The sequence below is a fragment of the Netta rufina genome (assembly GCF_964035555.1).
Source record: "Netta rufina genome assembly, chromosome: 20".
NCBI classification, from domain to species: domain Eukaryota; kingdom Metazoa; phylum Chordata; class Aves; order Anseriformes; family Anatidae; genus Netta; species Netta rufina.
In genome coordinates, this window is record NC_140144.1 from 3312121 (window position 1) to 3334864 (window position 22744).

At 51.1% G+C, this 22744-nt stretch overlaps 1 protein-coding gene across 2 annotated transcripts in view; it reads left to right on the top strand.

Annotated features, from left to right (window-relative positions):
- Positions 1 to 21302, top strand: part of LOC311217258 (voltage-dependent N-type calcium channel subunit alpha-1B-like) — a gene marked incomplete at both ends in the record, with an annotated part of 280405 nt that extends 259103 nt beyond the window's left edge. Inside the window, 10 exons of one of the 2 annotated variants that reach the window (XM_084299168.1) lie at positions 8186 to 8294; positions 9634 to 9741; positions 11008 to 11120; positions 11791 to 11918; positions 13045 to 13171; positions 13719 to 13829; positions 15798 to 15833; positions 18147 to 18354; positions 18483 to 18694; positions 20766 to 21302. In XM_084299168.1, the coding sequence (XP_084155294.1) occupies positions 8186 to 8294; positions 9634 to 9741; positions 11008 to 11120; positions 11791 to 11918; positions 13045 to 13171; positions 13719 to 13829; positions 15798 to 15833; positions 18147 to 18354; positions 18483 to 18694; positions 20766 to 21302 (1689 nt within the window). Of the gene's footprint in view, positions 1 to 112; positions 210 to 8185; positions 8295 to 9633; positions 9742 to 11007; positions 11121 to 11790; positions 11919 to 13044; positions 13184 to 13718; positions 13830 to 15797; positions 15834 to 18146; positions 18355 to 18482; positions 18695 to 20765 lie in introns of both variants that reach the window. The other variant, XM_084299169.1, reaches the window with a different exon arrangement.
- Positions 21303 to 22744: the final 1442 nt, after the last annotated feature.

Sequence of the window (22744 nt, forward strand, 5' to 3'; positions counted from 1 at the left end):
ATTTCCCCGCTGTGTTGCCCTTTCCCTTCCCCACCTCCCCTTTTTCCCCCCACCCCGGTCTGCTTTGATTTCCGTCTCCTTTTGCTTTTGCCTCTCTCCCTCTGACTCCAAGCGGGCGCATCAGTTACACAGACATGTATGAGATGCTGAGACACATGTCCCCACCTCTAGGCCTTGGAAAGAAATGCCCTGCTCGCGTTGCCTATAAGGTAGACCACCCCAGCAGCTCCTGCCAACCCACCAGCTTTTTGTGCCGTGGCTGCAGCGGGTGCCGGGTTTCTGTGACATTGGTGTGGTTGTCCTGGGCTCTTCCTAGCGCTCTATCTGCTTCCTGAGCAGCCTGGATTTTGGATCTGCTGCTTTTTTTTTTTTTTTTGTAACCATTTTTTTGGTCTTTGAAACGATGGCACGTCGGTTTGTCTTTCTTACTGTGTCTCTGCTATCTCTCTCAGTGTTTCTCTCTCTCTCATTCTGCTTCCATTTAGGCTACGCTGGGGAGGGAGGATGCTAACGAGCAAATTACCCTGCCACTACAATTCCCATTTGTCTTCTTACCACTTCTGACTACCCGCTCTCACTAGTCCTTCAGTATTATGGTGCTTTTCCCCCCCACTAAATTAGATTGGCGTAATTAGAGTAGGCAGTGCTGTAGGAGTTAGCAAGCTATTAAGCAGAGGCAATGCCAGAAGGGCTCCTTAAATACCCTCGTGAAAGAAATTATTTTAATGCAAAACATTTAAGACGATAAGATGAAGAAATCACTCAAACTGACTGTTGATTCTGAAAACTTTTTAATTGAACCACAAAAAAAAAGCATTATATCCGAAAGGCTGCTAGCTGCTGCCTTGATGAACACAGTGGAAGCTCGGGCAGACAGAGCCGAAATCACAGAGCAGGTCCAGAAAAGCCGTGCTGCTCTCCTGGCAGCTCCCACTTGGGCATCTGCAGGGGCAACGCTTTGGGATCTTTGAACACTGAACCTCACTGCTTCAGAGGGAGAAGTCTGTCACAGGCACTTAGAATTTGGGTAATTCAGCATCCATCAAACTGAACAGGATATTTTTTATTGTCTTTTGGGTCTGTTTTTTTTTGCTGTTGACCTCATTTTAGCTGCCACCAAGCCCAACTTCTGCACCTCGCGGTGCTTGGTGCAGTGGATCCAGACCACAACGTCCCTCCCCATGGTACTTTTTTTTTTTTTTTTTTTTTTTTTATGAGCCCATATGAAAGCAAGATTTTTCTAAAGAGACTTAAACTAAACCCAAAGCTCAGCCTGCCTTTGTGTGGAACAAATAGCAGCAAGAAGAGACTCAGAAATGACATCCTGTAAGATCCTTCCTCAGCGTAGTAGGATTTAAAAAAGTAAACACAACCTTAAAATTAGCCAGTTAGATATCTTTTCTGTATTCGTTTTGTTGTGTTGCTGGACACTATGGTAGCTGCTTTGAAGAAGCATCTCTGCTAGGAGCAATTCGTGCTCACCTTACCACGAATGCCCTCAAGAATCTGAGTCCCAGCTCTTAGCAATTTCAGACAGATGGACAGCTAGACAAACACTTCTGCAGAGCTACTAATTATGCACACAAACCCAAAGCTTTTGAAGTAATCAATGGCTCCTTGTAGCATCTCTGAGTCTCCATTGACTGAGCATGGAGCCAGTCACTGCTGGGAGCAGGCTGTAGGTGTTTGCAGCTGTGCAGCCAGGTCGGTGCTGTGGTCACACACGTGTGCCACAAGCATCCAGCTGTCCCGTTGTCTTTCCCCCAGTCTTGTGCAATTAAAAAGGAAAAGAGGGAAAAAGGGAATACTAAAGAAATATATGTTTAAAGAAGCATTTTAAACAGGACTGATTTCCATAGCGAGGTGTCTCCATGCCCCTGTGTGATGTTCTCAGTTGCTGCAGCTGATTTTGCAGGGCGGAGGCACTGCTGCTGTGCCTTCCCAGGTCTGCCTTCTCCTTGTGAGTTACCTGGTACCTAGTTTAATTTCTGTCTGCAGAACACATCCACAGAACTGAGGTACACATGAGTAGTTTGCTTCTAAAATAGACTTTTCTTAAGATATCTTTAATTTTTGCCTATCTACTTAGAAACCTCTAAAGCCTGTGCATGGCTGTGCCAGAAGTAGAGCTGGATTCCAGCCAAACAGCCCAAACCTCAACTGAACTTCAGAGTTCTGAGGCCAGGGGTGATCTGATTAATTTTGCACATTATCAAAGAGCCTCAAACTGCAGAAATATGGACTTGAGACCAGATCTGCATTTTTCCTACGGTGTAAGGCTGCAGGTTGGGTTGAGCCCTGCTCCCAGTTGTGGCTGCTGCTTCAACTACACCCTTGCAGGGAGGCAGCACCCGCTTTAGTTCCCACCCTTCTCCACTTCTGCAGGCAGTGAGGAGCAGCACGCACCCAGAGGCAGCTTCATGCTGAGCATCTTCCCCCAGATAAGGCTGAAGGTGGCTCGTGGAGTCCCCTTGTCCTACACCCACCAGCATCACCCCTGCTGCCCTCCCAGATGACGGGAGGCTCAGGAAGGATGCTGCAGCCCATCCACAACCCTTCCAAGCAAACAAGCAAGGAGAGGCAATGATTGCCAGCAGCAGGGCTTTGTCTCTGAACTATTTCTGCTCTCTCCCTCTAAATATTTTTTTAAATACTCTTCTGTCTGGCAAAAGCTCTTTTGCCCCACATGTCCATCCTTTTCCTTTCCACATATATATATTTTTCCCAGTCTGCTCTGTTTGTTAACGTTTCGTGTGTTTCTCCCCGTCTTCACCCTTCTCAGTGTGTATGAACATTTTTTTTTTTTTTTTTTTTTTCCTCCTTGCAGCCCCACTGGCTGCCGTCCTTCCTTCCTCTTGCTTTCTGGTTCCCCTTTCTCAGCTGTCCCCCTCAGTCGGCGTGCCCAGCCTCGGACGAGCTCCGTGCGCACGGCTCGCTGCCCTCTGGCCATGCATGTCGGGGCCCTGGGGCACCAGGAGAGCTCTATCCTGCACCGGGGTGGGGGGCAAGGAAGGCAGAAATGCCTTTTAAAATATTTTCTATTCGGTTGGAAAGAGGGATGAAAACCACTTTGACTTCACTCTGATGCCTTCAGGTTTGATCTCCGGCCCACTGGCAGTTCGGGGTTGTTTGGGTTTACACCATTTATTGAGACTTGGAGGCCTTTTAGAGTCAGCTTGTCTGCTGCAAAGGGTCCTGGTTTTTAATATGTTATCCAGTAGTAGCAGTATTTCCAGCAGGTGCATGTGGACCCTGCACTTTGTGGCTGTTCGCCTACCTCCCCTTGAGGAGGTGTCACAGGACAGCGGGCTGCGTGTTACAGAGAGGTGGAGAGCTTCGTGGTTGAGGTGTGCACACCCCAGCTGAGGGACTTGGCTTGGGGCTTTAAAATGGCTGAAGGAAATGCTCCTGGTGCTGCTAAACCTCTCTGTTCAGCACTGCATTGCCCTAAAGCCTGAGGCTGAGTCCTGGGGACGGGGTGGTGCTGTCCCCAGCAGGGCAGGGGACCACCCAGCCCAGGCAGCCCAAAATGCCTCCAGGGATGGGGCATCCACAGCTTCCCACCCCCTCATAGTGAATAATTTCTTCCTAACATCTAACCCACATCCACCCTTGCTGTGGCAGGGAGGAAGGCTCAGACAGCCTCTCTGAAGCTGAGAGAAGAGTTAAATCAGAGCAGACTAATCACAACTAGGTCAGGGTGAATTATTCATAGCAAATAATTTATTCACCGAATTCAGCCTCGTCTTCCACAAGCAGGGCTCCACTGTCCTGAATTTATTTACATTTGGAGATTATTCCCCCAGCACTTCTTGTCCCAGAGGCTGTTCGGGAGCTGCTGGTAGGGTATTAATAATTAAAATCCATCAGGGTGCCAGCTAGCTTCCCAGCACCTGTACCTCGGTGTGCTCCTCATCCTGCTACCGTTTGGGCAAACCCGATGGTGAGCAAGACTTAGGGTGCAAATACTTGTGCTTGAGCTCAACACTTGTTTTCTGGGTCAGGCTGGGAGCCAGCAGAAGACCTCAGCCTCACCCAGGTCCTGCTTAAACCCTGCCTCAATTTTCTCTTGGCTTTTGACACTGGGATGGATTTCCCCGTTTCTCTTGTATGTTCCCTGTCCATATGGACACTGCCCCAGAAATTTCCGAGCAGATCTTCAGAAATGGAACACTGAGCGTGCACAGGCTCTGCCCGTTCTATTTGACACAAATATCTGGTTTTGTTACCGTATCTTTATTTATTTGAAATTCAGTCTCTGCCGGGAGGTGCCTGCACCCCTCTGGCCACACAAGTAACTGGAGCAAAAAGCACTGCCTCCCGCAGCCCAGCTGTAATCACTTACCATCTTGTTATCTGCTCGTTCTCCTTTTCATGGTGCACAGAGCTAATTAGGGGACTCTGGAGACAATATTGCAGCTCCTGCCTCGGGGCCCTTTTCCTGCAGAAATATTAACGAGCTCTCCACGTGCCAGCTCCCTCTCCCTCCCTCCCAGCCCTCCTGATGAAAGCTGACTGCTGCCCCTCGGGGAGAGGAGCAGGGCTCCACCTGCTGCTGGGTGCTCTTCCTTGGGTGCTCTTGGAGGAAACGGGAGGGAGCGGAACAGCACAGGGAGAACTTTCCTGCCAGGCCTGGGAGGATTTTATCTTTTTTTTTTTTTTCTTCCATGTCCCCCAGTTATTAATTGACCTGAACAACCTTTATTTGGGGCCATCAATTCCCAGGGCACACCAGAGTAGCGCAAACTCCTTGCTAGTGCAGGGAAGGATCTGCTCTCCTGCCATCTGCATCAGCGTGCCCTTGTCATTTCCTCCTGGAGTCTAGAAAGATAGAAAAAATTGCATTTTTTTTTCTATACATATTATAATCGAAATTTTAGAAACCTATTGCAAAGCATGAGGAACCAGTAAGGGTTTGTCTTGAAGCATGACCTCAGCCAGAAGAGACAGCAGAAATGAGGGGAGCTGTTAATTGTATTTGAAACAGTGTACACGCTAAACAACTGGCTCAGGTTTTGCTTTTATCCACAGTGTTACCTGTGCAACATGGGTAACATTGAGATTTTCTCTTCCATCTTGGTTAGGGATGAAAATCCAAAGTTCCTAATTTTTGGAAGAGCAATTTTAGTTCAGTCAAAATATTTGACTTCGAGAAATGTTAATAATTTCAGTTGGATGCTAGTCCCTTTTAAACAACACCTATGGAAATGCAAATGAGTTAAAATACTTGTAGGAACAGAAAGTAGGTTTCAAGTCACTGAAATTCCTTGCTTTGGAAGCACTTGTTGGAAGGAAACACTTTTATGATTTTGGTGTTTTACTGCATTTTCTTTGAGGTTTCTCCTGTGGATATAATTTTGGGCATAAGGGTGTTTTTTATAGTATTTGTGGGGAAAAAAAGAAAGGAAAAAAAATATTTCTATTTTGTTTGCACTCAGTTGCATTTCGGGTGCTTGGGAAATGCATCAAAGGGTGCTAAAGGCAGGGAGGGCAGTGTCTCTCCTCCAGGTGGCCGTGCCCACACCTGACCCTGTCCCCTTTAGGGGGTTAGGGATGCTTGTAGCTGTAACCTGCTAGGTCTAGCTGCAGTGTGTTATAAGGCACTTCTGTCACCTTTCACATCTTTTTTATTTTTTTATTTTGGCTAAGAAATGGGTATCTGCTCTGCCTTGGGAGGTGCAACTTGCAGCGCCTGTGCACCTCAGCTGGCTGCCAAAAACCTGCCCCAGGAGAGGATGAGGAGGTGCCTCCCAGTTTGCCACCCCAATAGAGGAGAGAGGGAGCAAAGGGGTGACCAGCAGCAGAGATCCTGCTGCAGGGGCTGCTCCCCCAGGTGGGACCAAGACTTCCATCTCCTGAGGGGCCAGCTGGAGCTGCCCAGCCCCAGCGAGGTCTGGGCGATGTGGTCTGTGACCTGTGCTGCACTCTCTGCAGGTTGAAGGTTTATTAGATTGGAAATTGCCTTGGCCTAAAGGTGTCCAGGTTGAGCTGTTTGACTGGTTTGTATGTTGGAACACTTGGAAGCGTGTTCCCCCTTCTTCCTGTCTTGGGAACATCTCCCTCTGGATCCTTCCCCCTTGATTACAGTTTAGGAGGAAAGACCATCCCTCATCCCTGTGCTCTGCCTCCCGGTTGGGAATTCAGGCTGGGAAGTCAGTGGGGAGACCTGGGACATCTGGGTCCCCAGATGATGCTTGGTGTTGGTTTTCGTGAGGATAGAGCTCTCCTGGAGGAATTACTTCTCATCTGCTTGCTCTCACTGCCATGCACCTCCTTTCTCTCTCCATCTGAACTCTGTCCCACTGCGGTGGGATGTGGTGGGGCTGTCAGTGGTGTGTGGGCTCACACGGATACAGTGATTCTGTGCTAACTTTTTGTGCGCTGAGGGCAGGAGTCTGAATTTAAATGGTGCTCCATTTGACACAAGTGAAGAGAAAAAAAAATAAAGATGTGGCCTTGCCAGCATTTGCTACCGTTGTTGAATTATAAAGGGAGGGGAGTCCTGCCTTTGGTTTCCCCCTCTCAGAGGCTTGTTGGACATGGAAGATAACCTCTGGGCACACTTTAAAAGCTTTTTGAGATCACAGTTGTTTGTCTCAGCCTTTAGGAGACACGGTATGTTGTTACAGGAGTCTTTTGTGCGGCACATAATGAGATCCAAAGATGCGTACCAAGATAAACAAGGAGGTCTCACCTCCTTTTCAAGACATTCAGGTCTTGAAAAGCAGACTTTTTGCACCAAACCTGTGCCCTCCATCCCCATCAGTGCCAGCAGGACAACTCCTGCGTGTCGGGGATGTCTCCCAGCAGCCCTCAATGCCGCAGTGCATGGAGCAGGAGCCTCCCTGCTGCAGCCCCACGTGGATCACTCAGTGGCACGTTGGGCTGTGCTCAACAAAGAGAGGGTTTCTGTGCGCTGATAGGGATCAAAATAACAGCCCCAGCAGCTTTCAGACACAGATGAAATCCACTCCCAAGCGAGGGGCCCCAGCCAGGCTAATGCTCGGCTTTGCAAGCCGCTGTGGAGCTCTGCGCAGCTGGATTAATGCTCAGTGACTTCTCTCGGAGAGCAGGAATGCGGGGCGGGTCTGATAAGGAGGTTGCTGAACGGCTTTTGAAAGCCGAGGAGCTGAGAAATGAGCAGATTGCCAAAGGAGAAGAAATCCATCCTTTAAATGCATCGCTCAGGTTATCAGCAAGGCTCGGGGTGCTTCCGCCCGTCTGCATGTAGCTGCTCTGACGCCAGGCGTGTTAAGGGAGCCACGGCTTCCAAAGTGCTTGCTAGAGATGAATTTGCCCTGCCAGAGGTGGTCCTGACTGGTGGTGGGGAAGGAGTTGCTACTAGGGCTAAAGATCTTGGAAGGCACGTGCAGATCTGGACTGCAAGAGCACAGGAGGGGGGAGTAACACCCTGCTCTCTCCAGCCTGGCTCCTTCCCCTGGGGGTAAGAGCTGGAGCGAGCTGTGTAGCTCACTGACTGAAGAGAGGAGATCTTCAGAGCTCCTGGGATGCCCACAGGGAAAGGAGGCAGGAGACTGAACCCAAGTGTCTCCAAACATGAACTTTTTACCCCTTTACCCATTAGCAGCCAGCCCCAAACAGCCCCTGAGAACCTGAGCTGTGGTCCCTGTCTGCATAGAGCCGCATCCTCTGGTGGTGGATGCAAGTCCTCCATCCTCTCGCTCCAGCTGGCAGCGCCAGGTCCCATCGGCTGCTGTCGCTCCTGTTGCAGAGCCAGAATAGAGGTGAAGGTATTGATGTAGGAGCTGGTGCTGGCTTCTTTTTCCCCCACTGTCACACAAGGACCTGGCAGGGGGACACCAGTGCCAGCCATGTGTCTGGGCTGAAGGTAGAACCGTAGCTGGAGACCATCAGGAGCAGCGTAGCTACCTGAAATGGGGTGAGGATGTTAAAATCCGCTTCTTCGGAAAGAAATCTCTTTGTAGGATTACGGTACAAATGCTGGCAAATCAGTTGTTTAACAACCACAGCCAACGGCTCGGACCTGCTCCAGGAGAGGGCCTGGAGCTGCTGGGGGTGAGATGCCTCAGCTCAGCGCACAAAAGGCTCGGGGCGGCAGTGGGGCAGCTGTGGGGCTGCCTCCGGGGGCTCGCAGGAGGGCAGGGCCCGGGTGGGGGGGAGAAATCCCGACCAGCGCTCACAGTGCCTGCCTTCCTCCCCGCAGCGCCTGGTGCGGATGAACATGCCCATCTCGCCCGAGGACCTGACGGTCCACTTCACGTCCACGCTGATGGCCCTGATCCGCACCGCCCTCGAAATCAAACTCGCCACAGGTGAGAGGGGGGCGATGAGTGACCGCGCGTGGGGCCTCACACCCTGCTGCACTGCGGCCCTGAAACCACAGAAATGCTGACACCATTGGGGTGACCATACCCCAGCACAGCAGCTGAGATGTGCCGGGCTCCCCCGAAAGCCCCAGGCAGCTCCTTGCTCTCTAACAGCCGCATGAGTTTCTGCACCTTACTTCTTTGCTATCCCAGCACGGGGGTGAAAAAGGCAGCGTTGCTGTCTGCTGGTGGCCAGGCAGTGACTCGAGGCGCCTGGGGATAAAATTAAGTTATTTAAGTGTTTAATCAGGCGTGTGCTTGACTTCCCAATTAAACACCGCAATGTAATAAAGCACGCCGGCCTTTTCTGTGGGTCGGTACGCTGTTTAATCAGGCTGGCTGGGGTCACAGGCAAGGCATGACGGGCCAAAGCACTTCTATTCCTAATCTAAAAGCAAACAGGAGGTAATGATGCTCTTATGAGCAAAGGGCAGGCGGGGTTGGGGTGCTGTGCTTTTCTCAAGTGGTCTTAGGCCAATCTTCCAGCCCCTTCGCGATAATTACCTGCCTCCAATGTTACTGAAACTTTGTCTTTGATGCTTTGGGTGTGCAGTGCTGAGAGAAGACAAAACTTTGAGGCTGCTGGAGAGCTCCCCCAGAGTGACCCCAAGTACCAGATGCTTGTTTTCAAGGACACACTTAGGACTGTCTGGGATTTTAGGGTCCTAGTTCCCTGTCAGCAAAGGCAATTCCCACAGACTTTTTCAGCTGACAAAGGCCCCTCTCCTTTTTTTTTTTTTGCCACATACTGGAAGGGAACCAAAGAGTCAGTGCAGCTGATAGTGCTGGCACCGCCAAAAGGGTTGTGAGCTCCTGACCCACTTTGTGGCTACGTGCTCAGTTTTGTGTGCTATGTTTAATCGAGTCTTTAGTGGGACTAACAGGCTCTTAATAAACCCTCTGTAATGAGACTGAGTGTGGGAGTTCAAACCGCCCTGTCGCAGCACCCAGAGTCTCCTCCCATTGCTTTCCTCTCAGAAAACTAATCTCTGTCACTCAGACGAACTACTTAGTTGCTGACTGTGTGGTGTATTCAGCTGGGAGTGGGCCTGTTGGCTCACACACACTTTAATCACTTTCCACTTGTGTACTGAGACCTCACTTTGGCCACTTGAATAATGCCGCTGTGTTCGGCTCCTCCTGGTTAAGTTGTCACCCAGCCTCTGTTTGGTGCTCTCGAGAACTGGCAGTGGGGGAAATGCCTTCTCTTGCTGTGCGAGCAGTGGGATGTGCTGAACAGACAGGGCTTTTCATTGACGTGCCTGTTTCCTCTCCCTTTTTTCAGGGGGTGTCAAGCAGCACCAGTGTGATGCTGAGCTGAGAAAGGAGATCTCACTGGTTTGGCCCAATCTGTCCCAGAAGACGCTGGACTTGCTGGTGCCTCCTCACAAACGTAAGTGGTCCGCCAGCAAGCACCCAGCCCTCCCCAGCCACTTGAGAAGCCCACTGTAGGTTTTCCCCTCCCTGCCTGCTCTGTCCCGAGCCCTATTGAGGTGCATGGGCATCTAGGGGATGCAGCAAGGGAACCTGGTGTTGATTAGCACCCAGGTGCTGCCTCTGCAGGCTTCCAGCCCACATCTCTGCACCATGGTCATCCAAGGAGCTGGGAAGACGAGGTCTCATCCAGGCATGAGTTCTGTTACGTTACAGTGGGTTTCACGTCCTTAGAGCAATCCAAGAAGGGACCAAAAGCTGTGTGGCCTCTTCCAGACCTTTTTCACAACTTTTGTTTGCCTCCAGCCTGTGCCATACAGGACAGGAGAGCAGCATCTGCTATCTGCACTCAGTTTGCTACAGAAAACCAGGGGAAGGAGATTAAAGGTTTGCTGAGAACTTACAGAACCAGAAGTGAGATATCTTGGAGCTAAAGGCCTTTGTGTTACTCGATGATGTCTTTAGGTGAACATGCTGAGAAAACGGAAAGTTTGCCATTATCTTGATTGGCCAAAGCGAGGGCTCTGGATTCCTGATTAATGAGAAACAGTGCAGAGCAATAAAGGCAATGTTAATTAAGAAAAATGAGGGAGTTGAGAAGGTGCAGATCAGTGGGTAGCAACTACTGAATTCTTCTCCTCCCCACCTCTCCGGTTGCCTTTATATCTGGAGCTTTAACTCCTTGCTGTAAGGGACGTGCTCAGCTGCAATGCGGGGAAGGGCTGGGAGCAGAGCTGCGAGAGTGAAAAAAACATCTGGAAAAATGCAATACTCTTTACATGTATGTATGTTAGCCCATTATGCCTCAGTTGACTGTAATTCAGAGAAATTGGAATAAGGCTTTGTTGATAAAAAGTTAGCTATGGATCTGGCATTAATTTACTGGCTCTTCCGTTGGCAATGCTTGCAATGCCACAGAGTTTTCCTGCCTGTTTCTTTTCCACCCAGCATCTGCGAGTGTTTGCCATAGAGGGTTAGAGTCAGGGGCCTTCCTCCCAGCAACAGACATCAGCAGGCAAAGATCTGAAGAAGTCTGTTATAACCTTTTCTTGCTTTTTTGCCTTTCCCCCATTTTTCCCTGTGTCTGTTTTGCTTCATCATTCCAATGCCACCACTTCTTCCTCCTTGTTCTTCACACCCGTTTGATGTTGCTGTTTCTCATGCACTGCGACTCACTCATCACCCCTGGTCCTTTGCCTTCCCTCACCTGAACGTCCCTGGACAGCTGATGAGATGACTGTGGGGAAGGTCTACGCAGCGCTCATGATATTCGACTTCTACAAACAGAACAAGAACAGCAGGGAACAAGTCCACCAGCCTCCGGGGGGCCTGTGCCAGGTACTCAGCCAAAGGCTGCTGCTCTCTGCCCTCGCTCTCGGGCAGCTTCCCCTCTGAGCCGCGAGCAGAAGGTCTGGGTGCTTCCCCAGGCACCGCTTGAAAAATGAAAAACCCTCCCAAAATTCTTTCTCCCACCATAAAGTAAATAAATAAATAAAAAGATGCAATTTCCTTTTCCACTAGGTCTGGAAGGATATTTAAAAAAAAAAAAAAAGTCCCAAATAACTTGGCAGACTAATTTTCAGTCCTGTTTTAAGAAGTGGTGTAAACACTGAGGCATACTGTGAGATGTCTTTGGGACACAGAAGAATCACTGAAAGCTGATATTTGGCTCCAAAATGTTTTGGTTACTTTTTAAAATGGAAATTGTTCATAATAGATACATATACGTATTATCAATACACTTGAAGACTTTTACAATTTCTTAAACGTATTTCCACACGTCTGGCTTGGGATTGAAACCCCAGATATTTCTGGTGGGCCAAATAGCTGCTTGACTGCAGGGTGAGCATCCAGGTAGCCTCCAGCGTGGCCCTGTCCGCCTGTCCCTGGTGACAGTGCCACAATGGGGTGCTCAGCGCCAGCACTCACATCAGGGTACGAAACCCCTGCCACACTCGGTGGGTGTGGGGGGAAAATTTCTCTCTGACCCCTTCCCTTTACTTCGCAGCCCGGCCCGGTGTCGCTCTTCCACCCCCTGAAGGCCACCCTGGAGCAGACCCAGCCCGCAGCGTTCAGCAACGCAAAGGCGTTCCTCCGCCAGAAAAGCTCGGCATCGCTCAACAACGGGGGCACACTGTGAGTACCCCCCGACACAGCCATAACACATCCGAGGGGAACAAAGGGCAAATGCCAGCCTTGGCCCTGCTGACTCAGTTGCCCTGGATGTTGTGTGGCACCTCCAGTGACCCCGAGCCCAGCAGCCGCTGCGTGCCTTGGCTGGGACAATGTCCTGCTGGTGGCTGCCAACCTGCTGCGCGTGGCTCTGCCTCCTGCCATGGCCTCGGGTGCAATTATCTACCCACTTCAGATGGTGGTGGCACTGGGAGCTCCAGAGCTGCATGTTTCCTTAGTGGCCTCCTCCAAATCTTAGAGCTTTCCATCGTGGCTAGTTTTAATTGCAAATTTGTTTACAGGATGTTGGGATCACTGCAAAACAGCCAGACAAATCCCAAACCAAGCACTGAATTGCTAATGCAGTGGGTTCCTGGGAGACCAAAAGGTCCTTGGGAGCAAAGAATTCCCTAAAGCTCAATGCACTTGAAAACAACAAGAGCTGCCTGAGACTTTCCAGGACAGAATCTGGCTCTTTCTCTTTGGCCAAAATAATACCTCCCGAGACACCTTACCAAACAGTTGCAGTAATGGCAATCCCTATATGTTTCACCTTTTCCTGCTCCTCAGGTGACTTTTTTCTGGGTCACACATGCCATGGATTTTTAATGATGGATGTCTGAGGTCGAAATGTCCTGAATAACCCCAATGGGAATCTGACTTAAGACCCAGCAGTAAAACCTAGGGCTACCTGTACCATTCAGTGAATGTAGGTTGGCACAGCCACAAATGTGCTTGACCAGTATCACTTAGGGCTATTTGTCTAACTGGTTTTGCATACATAATTTGCCTGAATTCCAGAATCGATCATTCTTCTTCATCAGAACTTAAGCCACAGAAGTTGATTTCCTCAGTTAATGAAAAAGAATGCTCTGACCTGTTTGGTTTCCTGGTTGCTCAGGGGGATCTTTGGGTTAGAAAGAAAGTGGCCCTGGGAAAACCTAGGGGACTTCATAGCTTCACCAGCCATCCTGCATCCATTTTCACAAGTGAGACATCAGAGGGTACCCAGGTGCTTTACTGTCAGCACAATCCCTTTGCAAAAGAGTTCATCTTTTTTTTTTCTTTTTTCTCCTTGATCTTCTGGCAGGCCACCCCCAGAGGGTGGAATCAAAGAGTCCAGCTCCTGGGGGACCCAGCGCACCCAGGACGTGTTTTATGAAACCAGGACACCAGCTTTTGAACGAGGCCACTCAGAAGAAATCCCTATTGAGCGGGTAAGCAAACAGGTGGAGACGGGGTGAAATGCAATAGATTTTAATAGATATCAAGGCTAGATGCTTCCCTGAGAGCTGAAGGGGTCCTCTGCCCTTTGAGATAAGTGTTGTTCACTCTCACAACCCAAAACTTGCTTGAACATTATAGAGAAAAAGCAAGTCTGAGAGCTTCAGCACCGATAGCTGTACTTGTTGGCATGCTTATCCTGGGACTATGTGTCTGCTGAGATAGGTCACTTAGGGCTACATCTTCCTTGTCATCCCATTGTCCCAATCCCATTGTTATCAGTGTACAAACCCAGAGAAGAGGTGTCATGGGTCAGGGCTCATTGCCATGGCTGGTGGATGAACTTGTCCCACCTCTGTCCCTGCTGAAGGCAGTGCTGTCAATAAAGAGTGACTTGGGTGCTCCATGGCTCCAAATTTATTCCCTTTCCCCTACCAGCACCCCTTCCCAAACCAAACTTAGCAGAAGCCTGCTCAGATGATGGTTTCGTAGCTGACATTTGCATTCTTGCTCCTGAAACTGTTTCTTGATTTGGATCAGGTGGTGGAAATGAGGGAAATCAGCCCCACTCTCACCAACGGAGAGCACCAGCCGGGTCTGGAGAGCCAGGGGCGGGCGGCTTCCATGCCACGCCTGGCTGCCGAAACTCAGGTGAGCAGGGAGGGAGGTTTTTTGGGGTGGGAGACAGAGAGCGAGCCAGGAAGGCAGTGCAGTGTATTCTTTGTGCTCAAAAGTTGCCTGCAAGTTCTGTGAAGTAAAGGTGTTCTCTGAACCTGGAGCCAGGTAACCAGCCTTGAGGCTCGGATCATTTGTGTGCAGGCACAGCATTTTCCCCAGGTTTACTCATTCCTGATTGCAGAAAAAAAAGGAAAAGAAAAAAGAAAAAGAACACAGAGAAATCCATCTGTCTGGGTTGCTAAATGATGACTGCCTACCATGGAGTGCCTGTTCTGATTAACTGGGGACGATAATGTTTGCCAGCCTATATTCCTGGAAGGCATACATTTCCCATTGGCAGTTGTTTGCCATCTATCCAGACAGACAGCCGAGGCATGCTCCAGTGCTCCAGCCATAAAATAAGCTGGAGATTTCCTGTGGTTCTCTTTGATGAATGCAGTAGGTATGGAAAATACCAGGGAGCCAGTGCCTGGAAGGCTGCACTGAGACATTAAGCAGTCTCCCTGTGTTTTTCCCTTCCCACAGTAATTAGCATATCTTGCATTGTGCCTTTGATTAGTAATATGTTGTTAAGGATTTCATTTTCCTTGTTTGGCTTCTTGTAAAGAAATCTCATCATTAGGGTTGACCTTTACAGCAACTTGGCGACTAATTGTGGACGCTCCTTAGTGCATAGGATGTCATGGTTTTCACAGATCATTTTTGGGCACTCCACATGTTCGCTGCCAGCTTGTTAACCCAGATGCTCTCCAGACATCATCCTGCCTCCTGTGTGTCTGAACACCCCATAGTCATGTCTCTCTTGCTCAAAGGGCCTGATTCATGCAGTAAGAAGTGAGCAGCCCATGGGCTCTTCCCCATTGCTCTCCGTGGGAAGCAGGACCTGGAAGATGTTCTGCATCCTAAAACTTAAAGACTGTGTCTTGTGTGCACAGAAATAGCTCCAACAGATTAAATAGGTTTGCAAATGTGCTTAGGCTGGTGCAAGCTACGCTTTGCTGGCTAACAAATTTCCCAGCTGACATGAGAAACTGCACTCTGTGTGAGAGCTCCAGAAAATCACTGAATAGGACCTTGTCTTCTGGGATGCTCTGGGTTAGCAATACTAGTCGAGATGCTTGATAAAAGAAACAGACCCCAAAACAATCCAGTACTCCCTCCCCTCCCAGAACAAAGTTGTCCTTTATTCCAGGCCTCAAGTAGTATCTTCCCTTGCAAGGCAATGGAGTTGCCAACAGGAAAGCCAGTGGCATGAGCCTTTCCTTGGGAAACTCCTCTCCGTTGCAGTCCCAGACAGCATGCCTGCGATTTAACACTGTCATTGTCAAAGACAGGACAAGCCCTTTGCTTGGAGTCCCTGAGCAGAGAGGAACTCTCCCAGGCTGCTCCTGCTGCACCCTGCAGCCCCTGCTGCCTTTAGGAGCAAGGATCCTGTCCGTGCCCAACCTCCCCTTGCTGGGGGCACAGTCCCTGTCCCCAAGGCGCAGCTGCCGCAGGAGAGCTCTCTAGGCTGGTATGAATCAGGCCCGTGGTACCCGAGCAGATCTGTCCTCACGTAGTAATGTAATGTTCTGGTGGTCGTAGCTTCAGCCGAATAACCAATGTACTCTCTGTGTGTCTTCCCCCTCCGTGTCCTCCACCCTCCCTCTCACACGCTGCCTCTGCTCCCCCAAACTTTGAGTTCTTTATAACTTATTTGTGATGCTTTCTGTTTCCTCCTGATTTCTGGACATCCCCCTTCTTGTTTATCTGTCATTCCTCCATCTTTTTATTTTACTTTGCCATTAAAAAACCAAACTCCCTATGCTTTCAACCCCCCTCCTCCCTCTGTCCCTCCCCGCCCTCCCCGTGTCTGCTGCCCATCTGCCGCGATGTCTGACCATGGCTGTACTGTGGGGCTGCTTCAAATAATGTCTCTCATCTTGTCCGAATTGTTTGCAGAGGAGCAAAGCACGGTCACCTGGGAGTTACCTAGCAGTATGTAGTTTGCACTCAGTTGTATCCTATTAAATCCGTGTTAAGAAACGATTAACCTTCCTTAACCCTTTACTTTTCTCCCTCCCCATCTGGAGCACAATGTTGCACCGGCGCAGCTGCTGTCTCTTCCCCCTGTGCTGCAGTTCCCTCCACCCCCGACTGCACGCCGCACGCTGATAGCAGGGGTTTTTGTTTGGTTTGCTTATTTATTTGGTTTGTATGCCTTGTTGCGCAGGGATTTAGGAGGTGAAAACTATTGGCTTGCTAATGAAGAGGCAATTAGTAAGTCTCCGAAGGGTTATGGTTATAGTCTCCCGAGGCTTGTGTGCACCCCGTTAATGTAAGAAGAGGATTTCTGGGGAGAGTGTGCTTTGCCTTGCTAAGAGTCACTTCCCATTAGGGTCAGCAGCAGCTTCTGGCCTTGGAATAAGCACAGAATTGGGTCCAAAGAGAAACATCCATTTTTTTATAGATTTGGCAGGCTTGTTGTTGGGAAATCTGTCTTCATCCTGGCAGTTCCTAAAAGGATTTAGGAAATGCTGATAAGTGTTTTTGGTGGGAAGTATTTTCATGTTTTTTGCCCCCCATCAGTCAATTTGTGAATCTGACTGCCACGTTATGGTCCTCCTTCATCATTAACCTTCATCTCCTGGCCCGATGGTAAGCAGGGAGGACAGATGTGAAGCCCCAAAGTGTGACTGGGAGGAGAGCGGTGTGGCACAGCACAGCGTCACCTCGCTGCCCAAGCTGGCACCCCTGGGCACACCGCGATGCCGCAGGCTGTGCTGTGTCCCCCTCTGGGTCTGCAGCACACTTTGCAGCCCTAACACCTCACTTTGCACAAGGGAAACACCAAGGTTTGGGTGGAGCAGCTGAAAATGGAGCTCAGGCTGCCCCTTTGCATTCAAGGAGAGAGAGCTGTGACAGCACGGCAGGGAGAGCGGCTCGTCCTGCCCGAAATGCCAGCCAGGGCTGCAGAGCGACCGGCTCCGCGTTGTGCAAATATCAAGGGGCAGCAGAGATTGGAAACCCAGGCTAAGCAAACGAAATAGCAGGGATGGTAAAAATAACGCAAGGCTCTCTGGAAAGGTTACGGAAAGCAAAGTAAATGTTGTGCTGGAAGTGGCCCTTGAGGCACGTGTTGGGCTGAGTACTCAAGGCTGAGGCATGAGGGGCTAAAGGACATCCTGAGCTCCCTCCTGACCAGGCTGCACCTCTGTGCTCCCAGGGCTTTCCTCTGCCAGGAGCTCTGATGCAGTGATGTACCCCAGGAAGCCTCCAGAGGATGGGCAAAGCCCTGCCTCCACCTCAGGGCAGTCTGCAAAGCAGCTGGAGGCCAGCAGAGCGAAACAGAAGGAAAGACGGATTTTTCCTCTTTTCTGAGCTCTATAGCTGGTGGCTGGGCAGTAGGGAGGTGAAAATAGCTGCCCTGCAGTCCGCTTGTCTTGGTTTCTGCAGAACATCTCTGTAAGGTTTTGAACCTGGAGGGAAGGGAGCAGAGTCTGGAGGTGCCACTGGGGCGGAGGCAGTGGCCAGCAGTGCCCGTGGGAGGCTGGAGGGCTGCACAGGGTCCTAATGTTTGGCTCTCAGGCCACGAATGACTTGAAAACTGCCACAACAAGCCTCAGTAGTCATTTCTGGAGATGTCCTGGTGGAGTTGCAGGGAGCAATGTGATCCAAGCTTGTCCCAGCTGCAAAGGCTTTGAGGAGCAGTGGTGGGACAAGGGGGGAGGTTCAGTAGTTTGATGGAAATCACCCCCAAGTGCAGGGAGACAGACACAGTTATTAGGTGGCTTGCCCTGCACCTTGCCCGTTTGTTTATTTCTGATTTTCCTCCCTTTCCATGTGGTGCCCACCAACGCTTTCATGCTTCCCTCTTTGGAGTTGCTTTGGGATGCTCCCAGGCCCCAAAGCAGCTTTGGGTGAGACTGGTCTTGGAGAGCTCCCTTTGTCAGATGCTTGGCTGCTGTGCTGCCGTGCCCCTGCTCACTCCTGCTGCCTCCTGTGGTGCCGTGCTTGGTGTGCTGTGCTGCGTCCTGCTCCGCCGTGGTACCTGTGGGTTGGCACAACGCTGAAAGCAAAGCCCATTTCAGCAAACAGAGCTCACGTTTACTCCTCAAACCTAGCACTAAGTCTGCCATTCCACAAGTCCTTCTGCCCGTTCCAGTCGTAGCCGGTTAACCATTTCTCTCCTGCCCCTCCTTGCCCCCTTCTTTCACCCTGAAACCCCCTCCCATGGGAGCCGAGCGGTCGAGCAGGGTGCCTGCAGCGCCTGCCCTCTCACCCCGCTCCCTGTGCCCCTGTCCCTCGCAGCCCATCCCAGACACGAGCCCCATGAAGCGCTCCATCTCCACGCTGACCCCGCAGCGCCCGCACGCCATGCACCTCTACGAGTACTCCCTGGAGCGCATGCCGACCGACCAGGTGCACCACCACCACCACCACCGCTGCCACCGGCGGAAAGAGAAGAAGCAGAAGTCCTTGGACAGGTCCCCACACCAGCTGGCCGATGGGGAAGCCGGTACGAGCTTTGCCTTTAGCAGGGATTTGTCCTCCTCCTCCCTTTGGGGTGGGCACTTGGTGCGATTTGGGGTCCCGTCCCCGTGGAAGGAGCGTGTTGGTGACCCCCGACCAACGTTCTCCTTCCAGTGGCCCAGCACGGTGAGTCTTCTTCCAAGGACAAGAAGCAGGAGCGCGGCCGGTCCCAGGAGAGGAAGCAGCACTCCTCCTCCTCCTCCGAAAAGCAGCGCTTCTACTCCTGCGACCGCTACGGCAGCCGGGACCGCTCCCAGCCCAAGTCTGCCGATCAGAGCAGGCCCACCTCGCCCAACGGGGGGCCCGAGCAAGGCCCGCACAGACAGGTGAGGGGGCACGGGCTGCGAGGAGAGCCCTGGGGTCTGCCAGGGACCCGCACACCTCTTCTGGGGTTTGTTTAAGATAAAGGAGATGGGCAGTGGGAGGTAAAGCCTTCGAGGTCTTACTTACTGTAGGATGGGTTGGGCTGGAAGGAACCCTTACAGGTCACCCAGTCCTAGCCCCTGCCGTGGCCAGGGACATCTTTCACCAGGCCAGGCTGCTCAAAGGACTTTGGACACTTCTAAGGATGCACAGCTTCTCTGTGTGCTTTGTTCCAGTGTCTTAACACCCTCACTGTGAAAAACTTCCCCTTATACTCAACCAAAACCTAGCCTCTTTCAGCTCAAAGCCAGTGTCCCCTGTCCTGTCACAACAGTCCCTGCTGCAAAGATCCTGCTTGCTGCTTCAGGTGCAGGACAGGGATGGAAACATGGCTTGATGGTTTTTTACCAGCCACCCACAGAGTGACTCAGTGCCTCTCGCAGAGCCCCCGCTCAGTGATTCCCTTGCTAACAGGTTCAGTGCAGCGACCTGCAAGGCTCAAGCCTTGTCTGGGCTTGCTGCTGGTGGAAAATAATATCCGTGAGCCCAGGCAGGCTGGAAGTGTGGTGAGGGATGCTCCATTGGGCAGTCGAGCTGGCCCGCTCCCCCAGCACCTGCCCAGTGCCACAAGCACTTGGTGACTGTAGGATAAATCCTTGCCATGGCCATGCGAGCGCAGGGGCTGCAGGCAGCCGAACCCCTGATTTCAGCTGGGTTTGCTCGTGTCCATGGTGTCAGCGGTGTCAGGCTCCAGCTGCTGATGTGTGGGCCTCAGAGCTGTCCTGTAGTGTGCTGTATTGTGGAACGGGTACATTTATTTATCTCTTTTTATTTCTTGAGAATAAGTCCTGTTCCCCTGGTGACAGATCAATCTGCAGAGCTCAGGAGGGGCTCTCTTACATGCTTGGTTTACCAGAATTTTAAATAGCATGTATGATTTTAATTATTTTTTTTTTTGTAAGTATTTTATTTTGAGCCTCAGACCTCTGGAAAGATTTGGGCTTCCTCCCTTGGACCGTTTAGGTCACCGTGTGGTGGTGAGCATCTCCCTCACCTCCACCACCATGGGGAAAGCTTGGCTGAGACCATGGGGCTGTAGCAGAAAGGGTGAAGGGATTTTTAAAATGTGCTCCCAGAGCTGTTCATGCCCTGCCCAGGCAGAAGGTGGACAGAAATGCCAAACAAGGGCTGCTCCTCTCACTCAGGGCACTTTTCTTCCTTGTTGTAGCTTAGTTCATGCCCATGCACCACTGTTAACAATGCAGGCAGCTGCCGGTCTCTTCTACCATTCAGATAGTACAGGTGTAATATTAACAAGAAGAAGGTGAACACATTTTTTCAGGATTTTTCTTTAGGGAGCCCTCTTGTTAAAGCCAAAGCCTATCCAAAAATCTTTTTGTTGCTGTTTCTTCAGGAAGTATTTAATCAAAATGCATTTTATTCCTAAAATAATGAAAAAAAAGAAGACAGTCCCCAAATCCTCCTCCTACTTTGTCCAATTTTGAGCACAGAAATGATCCCCAGCATCAGCACTCACATCCATCAGGTGAAGAGTCGAGCAAAAAATTGCCCCAAAGCAGAGAGTGCAATTTTGCAAAATTGTGTTTGCCAAAAAATAAAAAAATAAAAAAAAAAACAGCAGGTTTTTGAGCTGCCCACGGCGTTGCTGAGGTAAGGGGCATGTCGGGACTGTGTGTGCTGTGGGTTCCTTCCCCCCGGGCAGTGTCCCCTGCTGTTGGAGCCGTCTGCCAGTTTGCGTCCTACCGATGCTCTGATCGTTTCTGTCCCTACCTGCTCCTCGCAGACCCTTAGTTCTCCAGCTCTTCACATCTCTTGTTTGATTATTTCTCAAGAACCTCCTTCCCCTGACTGTGCGTGTCTAAACTCTCTCTTTTTTTGCTTCTCTTTCCTCTTGTGACTTGTCTCTCCCCCCTGTCGCTTCTCCTTCTGTTTTACACCTGCCTGCCTTTGTGTTCGTCCGGCGTTTCCCTTTTTTTTATTTTTTTCATTTGCTCTGTTCCAATTTTTATCTAGGGCAGTGGTTCGGTTAACGGGAGCCCCTTGCTGTCGACATCTGGTGCTAGTACCCCCTGCCGGGGTCGGAGGCAGCTCCCGCAGACCCCCCTGACCCCACGCCCCAGCATCACTTACAAGACCGCCAACTCCTCGCCCGTCCACTTCACCACCTCCCCGGGCGGCCTGCCCCCTTTCTCCCCGGGACGCCTGAGCCGCGGTCTGTCCGAGCACAACGCGCTGCTGCGGGGGGACCAGCAGCCGCCCCCGGCCGCGGTGGCCCGCATCGGCTCCGACCCCTACCTGGGCCACCGCGACGCCGCCGACAGCCCCTGCGGCGCGGCGCCCGAGGACACGCTCACCTTCGAGGAGGCGGTGGCCACCAACTCGGGGCGTTCCTCCAGGACTTCTTACGTCTCCTCCTTGACCTCCCAGTCTCACCAAGCCCGCCGGGTGCCCAACGGCTACCACTACACGCTGGGGCTCAACACGGGCCCCGGCACTGGCGCCCGGGGACGGAGCTACTACCACGAAGCCGACGAGGACGACTGGTGCTAGCGGCACGGCGAAGCCCTCGGAGGCGTGCAAAGTCGATGAGTTTTATCATCTGGAAGGCTGTGCGCTCAGACACGCGGTGCCTGGGGGCAGCCCCCGCCGCCAGAACTGCTCTGCCCTGCTCCGAGACCTCCGGAGACACTTGTGCAGCCTCTCTCCTGCCCTTTTTTGTTTTCTTATTTTTTTTTTCTATTTTCCTTTCTTTTTTTTTTTTTTTTTTTTCCCCACTAAAATATACCAAGGAAGAAGGCTCCCTCCTGGGGGGCAGTGCATCTTTCCCCCCTTCTCGCCCACCTCCCTGCTGCCTTCAAAGACGTGCACCAGATGCCAAACCCGCGAGGCACGCGAGGAGCCACGACGGCGGACGAGCAGGCCGTCCATCCTTTTCGGGCTTGGCACCGTTTTGGTTGGGCTATTTCTTTATTTTTTATTTTATTTTTCTCCCCGCCCCAGCCAGGGTGGGAGTCGGGGTTGCAAAAACGGACACCGGCGAACAAAGCTTGACCCTGCGTTTTATCTCGTTCACCGCCGAGAGGGAAGAGATCTACCTAAGGAACTGGGAGAGGAGGAAAAAAAAACAACCCGCAGATCGGAACAAAGGACGGTCCGTTGGGACTTGATGTTCAGCCGCAGCGCCCCTTCCCAGCCGAGCCAGGAACTCGCTGCTTTGCCCCCGCCGCTGCGTGGCCCCCTCACGCTCATCGCCACTTCGGGTCCTTCCCACCCAGCCACCAGAAAGCCACCCGAGAGCCCCTTCGTCAGGACTGCTTCCTTGCTGCTGAGACTTTTCTTCCCGTCCCTCTCTCCTGTCGACTGCAACACGCCCTCACTGTTTTGTCTTGTTTACAATATAAGCTTGATTTAGCAAAAAAAAAAAAAAAAAGAAAAAAGAAAAAAAAAGAAAACCTGAAAAACAGGAAAAAAAAAAAAGGAAAAAGTGTAGGGGTGAGAAGAAGAAATGTTATTGGTTTTATATCAAGCTATTAGATAGAACTTTAACTTTTCATTGTGTGCATTTTTGTAAATTGTACAGTAAAAAAAAAAAGAAAAAGAAAGAAAAAAATTACTCTTTATGTAGAGAATCAGTCCAGTTGTCATTCCAGGTCCCACCGTTTCTACCGAATGCTCCAGTTGTTCACTACTAAGTGCCTAACCTTTGAAATCTTTCACAGCGACGATGCAAACCTCTCGCTTCGGACCTGGGGGAGCGCGGGGGGCAGGGGCAGCGCCCGGAGGAGCCGCTCGGCTCGGCTGCCCCCACACAGGGCTGGAAGCTGACAGTGGGGAAGGCAAACACACTTTGGGGTTGGTTTGGGTTTTGTTGGCCTTTTTTGTTTTTATTTATTATAATTTAATTGTTGGGAGCGGGAGGGGTGTAAGTGCAGCAGAAGAAGCTGGCCTTTGCTCGTTGACTGGTGTCCTGCTGGGAGAGGTGCAGGGGTGGC